General features: G+C 45.1%; 2 protein-coding genes across 3 annotated transcripts in view; one reads left to right on the forward strand and one right to left on the reverse strand.

Moving 5' to 3' along the window:
- Amn1 (antagonist of mitotic exit network 1 homolog (S. cerevisiae)) overlaps positions 1-2,270 on the forward strand; it is a 59,642-nt gene extending 57,372 nt beyond the window's left edge. The window contains exon 6 of the mRNA XM_013033411.1: positions 1,803-2,270. Within this exon, the coding sequence (XP_012888865.1) occupies positions 1,803-1,876 (74 nt within the window). The 3' untranslated portion in view covers positions 1,877-2,270. The remainder of the gene's footprint in view (positions 1-1,802) is intronic.
- A 1,991-nt stretch (positions 2,271-4,261) lies between these two features.
- Positions 4,262-9,684, reverse strand: part of Mettl20 (methyltransferase like 20) — a 9,622-nt gene continuing 4,199 nt past the window's right edge. For both annotated transcript variants that reach the window (XM_013033419.1, XM_013033420.1), the window contains 2 exons: positions 8,447-8,577; positions 4,262-4,789 (listed from right to left, as the gene is read on the reverse strand). In XM_013033419.1, coding sequence (XP_012888873.1) covers positions 4,446-4,789; positions 8,447-8,577 — 475 coding nt within the window. In that variant the 3' untranslated portion in view covers positions 4,262-4,445. The remainder of the gene's footprint in view (positions 4,790-8,446; positions 8,578-9,684) is intronic.

Below are 9,684 nucleotides of genomic sequence, written 5' to 3' on the forward strand. Positions count from 1 at the left end.
TCTTTTTGCTTATGTGGTGCTGAGGAATCGAACCCAGGGCCTCAGGCATGCAAGGCAAGCACTCTACCACTGAGCCACCTTCCCAGCCCCCTAGATCTTCTTTAATTCAATAATGTTTATAGTTTGCAGATCCTACTCCTGTGTGTATGTGTCAGTCCTGGGGCTTAAACTTTGGCATAGATGCTGAGCTTGAGCTTTCGTGCTCAAAGCGAATGCTCTACTTTAGCCACAGCTCTCCTTTCTGCCTTTTGCTAGTTAAGAGTGTCACAACTTTCTCGCCCTGGCTGACTTTGAAGTGTGATCCTCAGATCTCAGACTTCTGAGTAACTAGTGGTATGAGCCATCAATGCCCAGCTTATAGAGGCATTTAAGTTTTAACTTTTGTCAAACTCGTTCTTAAGAATTACCTTTTCTTTGAGACAGTCTCATTATGTTTACCAGATCTGCCATAAACTTGTGACTTCCCGAGACCATTCTTGGTTTGATCCCCAGCAGCACCCCTCAAAAATAAAATTTTAAAAAGGCTACAGGCATGGCTTAAGTGACAGAGTACGTACCTAGCAATGGACAGTAGACCTGTCAAAAATCTGAGTTAAGCCAGGTACTGGTGACTCATACCTGTAATCCTAACTACTCAGGAGGCTGAGATCTGAGGATTTCGGTTTAAAGCCATCTTGGGCAAGAAAGTACCTGAAACTCATCTCCAATAAGCCACTAGAAAATGGCAAGTGGCGCTGTGGCTCAAGTAGTAGAGCGCTAGCTTTGACCTGAAGAGCTGAGGGACAACACTCAGGCCCAGAGTTCAAGCCCCAAAACCAGAAAAAAAAGAAAATTTTATTTAAGCCAGGTGCTGGTGGCTCATGTGTGTTAATCCTAGTTAGTCAGGAGGCTGAGATATAGGTATTACAGTTCAAAGTCAGCTCAGGCAGGAAATTTTGTGAGACTCTTTATCTCCAGTTAAAAACAAAACAAACAAAAAAGGTAGGAGGTTCACTGTTCAAATGTAGTGCAAAAACGTTTGGGGGCTGTGAATGTGGCTCAGTGGTAGAGTGCGTGCCTAGCATGCATGAAGCCATGGGTTCGACTCCTCAGTACCACATAAACAGAAAAAGCTGAAGTGGCACTGTGGCTCAACTGGTAGAGTGCTAGCCTTGAGCAAAAGAAGCTCAGGGACAGTGCCCAGACTCTGAGTTCAAGCCCCAGGACTGGCAAAAAAAAAGCTGGAAGTGGTGCTGTGGCTCAAGTGGTAGAATGCTAGCCTTGAGCCAAAAATGCTCAGGGACAGCGCCCAAGCCCAGAGTGCACAAGCTCCAGGCTGGCAAAAAAAAAAAAAAGTTCAGGAACAAGCTGGATGCTGGTGGCTCACGCCTGTAATCCTGGCTACTCAAGAGGCTGAGATCTGAGGATTGCAGTTCAAAGCCTGGGTAGGAAAGCCTGTAAGACTCATTTCCAAATAACTGCCAGAAAACTGGCAGTGGAGCTGTGGCTCAAAATGGTAAAGCATTAACCTTGAGTAAAAGAGCTCAGGGAAAGTGCCCACACCCTGAGTTTAATCCCCATGACTAACCAAGGGCTTACTATTATGACTAACCTGCAGTCCTCCTGCCTTAGCCTCACAGGTGCTGGGGCTTACCATTAATTCATGAGTTACTCAGTGGTATACTATGCTCACTCTATATATGGTGCTATTTAATACTTTAAATAACCCTGAGATAAAAATAATCAATTCTCCAGCTTATATCTGATTATTGTTTTCCTTTGATTATTGTGAATTAATATACTGTCATTGTTTTCTTTTATAGATCATTCACGAGAAGTCTTGGACCAGTTAGTAGGCCCAAACAAACTAAAGCAAGTATCGTGGACTGTGTACTGAGGTTATGGAAATTTGTCAAACAATGAAAGCTGGACTCTGCTTTCCAGATAGGGTCAATAGATATCTGCTGCCCACTTAATTTAGCATTACTTCGTGACTATTGTGTTATTTAAGCTATGCTCTCAGAGAGTAGACTAAATCCCCATGAATGTAGTTTGTGCTGTAAAGCTAGCCAGATTCCTAAACATGTTACTACGACTCTGAGTCTGTATTTGTTTGATAAGTATTTGTTTATAAAATGCTAATCCTGATATGAACTCAGGCAGAGAAAGAGACTGTTTTGTGAAGTAAGTTTCAAATGATGTTTTCCCTTGAAATACCCTCCTCTGTAGGTATTAGAGCTGTTCTGAGATATTAACTAGTACAAATAAACCTTAGAACTCTTTGAAGTAAAGGTCTTTCTAGAAGCATAATTATTCTGCCATGATTATTTCTGGCTCTTACCTTCACAAAGTATTGAAATGTCCATCTGTGCCAGTGGCAGGTGGCTCACACCTGTAATCTTTGCTATTCAGAAAGCTGAGATCTGAGGACTGCAGCTAAAAGCCAGCCCAGGCAAGAAAGTCCATGGGACTCTTTGCTCCAATTTTAACCACCAAAAAACCAGAAGTGGAGCCGTGGCTTAAAGCAGTAGAGCAGTAGCCTTGGGTGAAAAAGTTCAGGGATAGTGCCCAGGTCTCGAGTTCAACTCACCTCATAATGCACAAAGAAAAAATTGAGAAATTTTAAAAAATAGGTCTTTTTGAAAGAAGTACTTATATAGGTCAGAAACAGATAGCTACATAAAGGAAGGCCGCAGTGGCACACACCCACAGCCCCAGCACCTGTGAGGCTAAGGTGGGAGGACTGCAGTTCAAGGTTAGCTTGGGCTATAGCCCAGACTGCATAGTGAGAACCTGCCTCAAGAGCAGAAGGGAAGGAGGGTGTCAGAAGCTGAAGTTACAATCTTTAATAGGCCCCTCTGTACAGCATTTAATAGTCCCCTCTGTATGGTATTTAATAGGCCCCTCTGTACGGTATTTTCACAATAAAAAACAATCTGTGAAAGAAAAATCTTTAGGGCTGGGAAGGTGGCTCAGTGGTAGAGTGCTTGTCTTGCACACATGAGACCCTGGGTTCGATTCCTCAGCACCACATAAGCAGAAAAAAGCCAGAAGTGTTGCTACGGCTCACGTGGTTGAGCGCTAGCCTTGAGGTGAAGAACTGAGGGACAGCGCCCGGGCCCAGAATTCAGGCCCCACGACGGACAAAAAAAAAAAATCTTTAATAGGACACCAGTGGTTCATGCCTGTAAACTTGCTAATCAGGAGGCTGAGATCTGAGGATCATGGTTCAAAGCCTCTTCCTGCCTTCCTTCTTTCCTTCCTTCTTTCCTTCCTTCCTTCTCTGTCTTTCTCTCTCTCTCTCTTCTTTCTTTCTTTCTTGTCCTGGGGCTTCCCTGAGCTTCTTTTGCTCAAGGCTAGCGATCTACCATTTGAACCACAGCATCACTTCCAGCTTTTTCTCTTTATGTGGTATTGAGGAACTGAACCCAGGGCTTCATGCAAGCATTCTACCACTAAGCCACATTCCCAGCCCATTATTCTTAGCTGATCTAACAGACAATAGATTGTTCAAAATAATAATATTATTAGTGATGTATTTAGTGATTACAGCTTCTGGTCAGGCTTATAAGGGGCATATTATAAAGTTTCAGTGTCATAAAGAACTTGAGAGTGGGTGCTGGTGGGCTCACACATATAATCCTAGCTACTAAGGAGGCTGAGATCTGAGAATCACAGTTCAAAATTAGCCTGTGCAGGAAAAGTCCATGAGATTCTATCTTCAGTTAACCACCAGAAAACTGGAAGTGGAGCTGTAGCTCAAAGTGGTATAGCATTAGCCTTGAACAAAAGAGCTAAGGGACAGCGCTCTAGCCCTGTGTTCAAGCCCCATGACTGACAAACTTGAGAGAGGAGGGTGCACTGTTAAGGTTCTCATACTGCTCATGAAGTTTATTTGAAGTATACTTGGGCTAAATGTCAATAGCTCACAACTATAATCCTAGCTGCTCAAGAGGCTGAGATCTGAGAATCTGGATCCAAAGGCAGCCCAGGCAGGAAAGTCCATGGGACTATTATCTCCAGCAAGGCAGTAAAAAGCTGAACGTGGAACTGGCTCCCAAGAAACAGAGCCCAGCCTTGAGCAAGCAAGCAGATGGAGAATACATCTCCATCATTTGATGTAGGCTCAGGCTGCCATAATCTGTGATCTTCCTATTTATGCTTCCCTGTAGTTGAGGATGACAGTCATTGGCTGCAGTGTGTGTGTGTGGTGAATTGGAGATAGGAGTCTCACAGACTTTCCTGTCCTGACTGGCTTTAAACCAGGATCCTCAGATCTCAGCCTCCTGAGTAGCTAGGATTACAGGTGTAAGCTACCAGTACCTGGCTTTGAGAACTTTTATGCTTGGACTGGTCTCAAACCAGGCTGGCCTTGAGCCCCAATCCCCTCATCTCTGCCTCCCAAGTTGCCAGGATTACAGTCTTCCACACAGGATTGTATTGATACTTAAAAGCATGAGAACAATTTAAGGCCAAAATTCCCACACTGCACTTGTTGTCAGACCGTTGTTTTCCTGACAGGTGGGCTTAGGCAGGGAGAACTCCACTATTTTACTCAGCTGCTGTTGGATGCAGTGTCCTTTGAACTGGGGGCGCCCAGGGTCACCGATCAGGACTCGGGTTCCATAGGCCCGAGAGCAGCTCCTCAACCACTGATGGAGTCTGTCAGCAAGATCATCATCATAAAACATATCTCCAAGGACAACCAGGTCCCATTTCTCCTGTTCCATATCCAAAATGTCTTCAGTTAAGATAGGGAAAGGATTCAGCCAATTCAGTTCACAATTAAGTGAAACAGCCATTCCTGCAACTTTAAAAAACATGATCAGTTAATGGGTTAGCATATATACCAATAGGCTATTCTAAAACCTTATTTAAAAAACAATTTAACCCACCTCTCCCTCCACCCCCTTTTTTGGTGTTAATCCTGGGGCTTGAACTCAAGGCCTAGACACTGTCAAGATTTTTTGCTCAAGGCTAGCACTGCATCACTTAGACAGAGCTCCACTTGTGGCTTTTTGCTGATTAGTTGTAGATGAGAATTTCATGGACTTTTCTGCCTGGGCTTCAAACGGTGATCCTCAGATCTCAGGCTCCTGAGTAGCGAGGATTACACATGTGAGCCTCCATCATCTGGTAAACATGGTTTTTGGATTTTTTGCTTTTTAAAGATAAAGCCAGACCAGTGGTGGCTCATACCTGTAGTCCTAGCTACTCAAGAGACTGAGATCTGAGGATTGCAGTTCAAAGCCAGCCAGGGGGGCTAGGAATATGGCTTAGTGGCTTGCCTCGCATGTATGAAGCCCTGGGTTTGATTCCTCAGTACCACATACACAGAAAAGCCAGAGGTGGCACTATTGCTCAAGGTAGGGTGCTAGCCTTGAGCAAAAGCAGCTCAGGAACAGTGCCCACACCCTGAATGCCCAGGACTGGCAAAAAAAAAAAAAAAAAAGCCAGGGCAGGAAAGTCTTTGAGAACTCCTTTTTTTTTTTTTTGGTCCTGGGACTTGAACTCTGGGTCTGGGTGCTGTCCCTCAGCTCTTCAGCTCAAGGAGAATGCTCTCCCACTTGAGCCACAGCACCACTTCTGGTTTTCTGGTGGTTTATTGGAGATAAGAGTCTCACGGACTTTCCTGCCCCATCTGGCTTTGAACTGTGATCCTCAGATCTCAGCCTCCTGAGTAGCTAGGATTACAGGTATGAGCCCCCAATACCGGACCAAGAGAACTCTGATCTCCAGTTAATCTCCAGAAAATTGGGAGTTGAACTGTGGCTCAAAGCAGTAGAGTGCTAGCCTTGAGTGAAAGAGATCAAGGACAGCACCCAGGTCCTAAGTTCAAGCCAAGTCCCACGACTGACCCAAAGGGAGAGAGAGAGAGAAAGAGAGAGAGGAAGAAAGAAAGAACACTAAAATGTATCCCAGTATTAAAACATGTACTGCCAGCCGCTGGCGGCTCATGCCTATAATCCTACTACTCAGGAGGCTGAGATCTGAGGATCATGGTTCAAAGCCAGCCCGGGCAGGAAAGGCCATAAGACTCTTATCTCCAATAAACCACCAGAAAACTGGAAGTGGCACTGTGGCTTAAGTGGTAGAATGCTCACCTTGAGCTGAAGAGCTGAGGGACAGCACCCAGGCCCAGAGTTCAAGCCCCATGACTGACCAAAAAAAAAAAAAAAGTACTATTCCAAATATGGTGGGTGTTATGGTTCATGCCTGTAATCCTAGCTACTCAGGAAGCTCACTTGTGAGGATTGAGGTCTCAACCCAGCCTGGTAGACAAACCCTAAGACTCTTTATCTCCAGTTAATCAGCAAAAAGCCAGAGGTGGAAGTGTGGCTCAAGTTGTAGGTTTGAAGGAAAAAGTCAAGTAAGATCAAGAGGCCCCGAGTTCACCTTCTAATACTGGCATAAGAAAAAAAAAATACTAGGGCTGGAAAGTGGTAGAGTGCTTGTCTTGCATGCATGAGGCCCTGGGTTCAATTCCTCAGTACCACATAAGCAGAAAAAGCTGGAAGTAGCACTGTGGCTCAAGTAGTAGAGCACTAGCTTTGAGCTGAAGAGCTGAGGGATAGCGCCAGGCCCAGAGTTCAGGCCCCATGATTGACCAAAAAGAAAAAAAAAATTCTAATAGGTAAGAGTGACATTGAACAAGACACATTGTATTCATAAACTGCTTTGTTAAGTGACAACGCCTTTGTACAACTACTTAAAGATTATAACATAAATGCTGGGTGCCAGTGACTCTCACCTGTAATTCTAGCTACTCAAGATACTGAGATCTGAGGATCACAGTTCCAAGCCAGCCTGGGCAGACAAATCTGAGACTCTTGTTTACAAGTAACCACCAAAATGCTGAAGTAGGCACTGGAATGTGACTTGGTGGTAGAGTGCTTGCCCAGCATGCTTAAAGCCCTGGGTTTGATTCCTCAGTACCACATAAACAGAAAAAGCCGGAAGTGGTGCTGCGTCAAGTGCTAGAGCTCTAGCCTTGAGCAAAAAGCAGCTAAAGGACAGTACCCAGACCATGAGTTCAAGCCCCAGATCTGGAGAAAAAAATAAGTAGAGATGTGCCTCAAGTTGTAGAGCTCCAGCTTTGATTATAAAAGCCAAGCAAATTCAGGAGATTGAGATCTGAGGATCATAGTTCAGAGCTAACCTGGGCAGAAAAGTCAGTGTGAGACTCTTAGATTACCAATAAATTACAAAAAAAAAATGCTGGGGGGCTGGGAAGTTGGCTCAGTGGTAGAGCACTTGCCTTGCATGCATGAGGCCCTGGGTTCAATTACTCAGCATCACATAAGCAAAAAGAAAAAAGCCAGAAGTAGCTCTGTGGCTCAAGTGGTAGAGCGCTAGCCTTGAGCTGAAGAGCTGAAGGACAGTACCCAGGCTCAGAGTTCAGGTCCCACAACCGGACCCCCCCCAAAAAAAAAGATATATATGGGGCTGGGAAGGTGGCTTAGTGGTAGAGTGCTTGCCTTGCATGCATGAGGCCCTAGATTCGATTCCTCAGCACCACATAAGCAGAAAAAGCTAGAAGTGGCGCTTTGGCTCAAGTGGTAGGGCGCTAGCCTTGAGCTGAAGAGCTGAGGGACAGCGCTCAGGCCCAGAGTTCAGGCCCCATGGCCGAAAAAAAAAATGCTGGAAGTGGTCCTGTGGCTCAAATGGTAGAGCACTATCCTTGAGCAAAAGAAGTTCAGGGACAGTGCTCAGATTGAATTCAAGCCCCAGGACCAGCAAAAAAAATAAAAGTAAAAAAAAAAAAAAGCCAGGATTGGGAATGTGGCTTAGTGGTAGAGTGCTTACCTAGCATGTATGAAGCCCTGCGTTCAATTCCTCAGCACCATATAAATAGAAAAAAACCAGAAGTGGCTATAGCTTAAGTGGTAGAGTGCTAGCCTTGAGCAAAAGAAGCTCAGGGATTAGTGTCCAGGCCCTGAGTACAAGCCCCAGGACTAGCAGGAAAAAAAAAAAAAAGAGCCAAGTAAGAACATGTGGCTCTGAGTTCAAGGTCCCATACTTGTACAAATAAAAAAAAAAAAAAAACACTATGAGCCAGATGCTGATGGCTTGTGTCTATTATCCTAACTACTCAGGTAGCTGAAATGTGAAGATGTTCAAAGCTGGCCTCAGCAGGGAAGAGTCCATAAGACGCTCATCTCTAACCACCCAAAAGCTAGAAATGGAGCTGTGGCTCAAGTGCAGGAGTGCTAGCTTTGAGCAAAAATCATCAGGGACAGAGGCCAGGCCATCAGTTCAAACCCCAGGACCAATGCACATGCGCGTGCACACCCCCACACACACACACATGCACACACAGAGCTTGATGCTGGTCTAGGTGACGTAACAACTTCAAAGCCACCCAGAACTACATGAGACCCTGCTGCTGAATGTCTGCACATATTTATATCCTGAAAGAAAAAAAAAAGGATTAAGTTTTCAATGTTTTGCAATATGGAATCCTTACTAGGGTCTATGTCATTGGCCACAATCCTTGAGGCCCCACTCATCTTGGCAGCTATGGCTGTGGCTCCACACCCGCACCCAAGATCTAACACCGACTTTCCTCTCACAGTCTCAGGATTATCCAAGAGATACCTAGATTCAAAAAGAAGAAAAAAAAACATCTCAGGGATGTGGGGAAAGTCCTGGAAGGACTATACAAAACAACAACAACAGCCAGAGCTGGGCAGCAGTGGCTCATGCCTATAATCCTAGCTACTCAGGAGGCTGAGATCTGAGGATCACAGTTCAAAGCCAGCCCAGGCAGGAAAGTCCTTGAGACTCTTATCTCCAGATAATCACTAGAAAACCGAAAGTGGTGCTGGGGTTCAAAATGATAGAGAGGTAGCCTTGAGTGAAAGAGTTCAGGAACAGCACCCAGGCCTAGAGTTCAAACCCCAGGACCAACAAAAGAAAAAACAAGACAAAACAAAAAAACAAGCCAGGCACCAGTAGCTCGTGCCTGTAATCTTAGTTACTGAGGAGGCTAGGATCTGAGGATCACAGTTCCAATTCAGCCCAGGCAGAAAAGTCTATGAGATTCTTAGCTCCAATTACCCACCAAAGAGGCAGATACAGAACTGCAGCTCAAGTGATAGAGTAGCCTTGAATGAAAGAGCCAAGAAAAGGAAAAGCCCCAGTACTAGTACTCACACAAACACAGGAGGTTTGCATGGGTTTTGTTTTGTTATTTTGAGGGGCAGGGAAAAAGTGTCTACTTTTTTTGTTGTTGTTCATTGTGGGGCTTGAACTCAGGGTCTGGGCGCTGTTCCTGAGCTCTTTCACTCAAGGCTATTTCTCTATCACTGAGCCACAGTGCCTCTTTGGTTTTCTAGTGGAAGAGTCTCCTGGACTTTCCTGCATGGGCAGGTTTTAAACTGCGCTTCTCAGATCTTAGCCTCCAGAGTAGCTAAGACTATAGGCATGAACCACCAGTGCCTAGCTTTTTCTTTTCTTTTTCTTTTTTTTTTTTGCGGGTCGTGGGGCCTGAACTCTGGGCCTGGGTGCTGTTCTTCACCTCTTGAGCTCAAGGCGAGCACTCTACTACTTGAGCCATAGTGCCACTTCCAGTTTTCTGAGTGGTTTATTGGACATAAGAGTCTCACAGAGGGCTGGGAAGGTGGCTCAGTGGTAGAGCGCTTGCCTTGCATGCTCGAGGCCCTGGGTTCGATTCCTCAGCACCACATAAGCAAAAAGAAAAAA

Source organism: Dipodomys ordii, unplaced genomic scaffold (genome assembly GCF_000151885.1).
Source record: "Dipodomys ordii isolate 6190 unplaced genomic scaffold, Dord_2.0 Scaffold167, whole genome shotgun sequence".
In the NCBI taxonomy this organism is placed as follows: Eukaryota; Metazoa; Chordata; class Mammalia; order Rodentia; family Heteromyidae; genus Dipodomys; species Dipodomys ordii.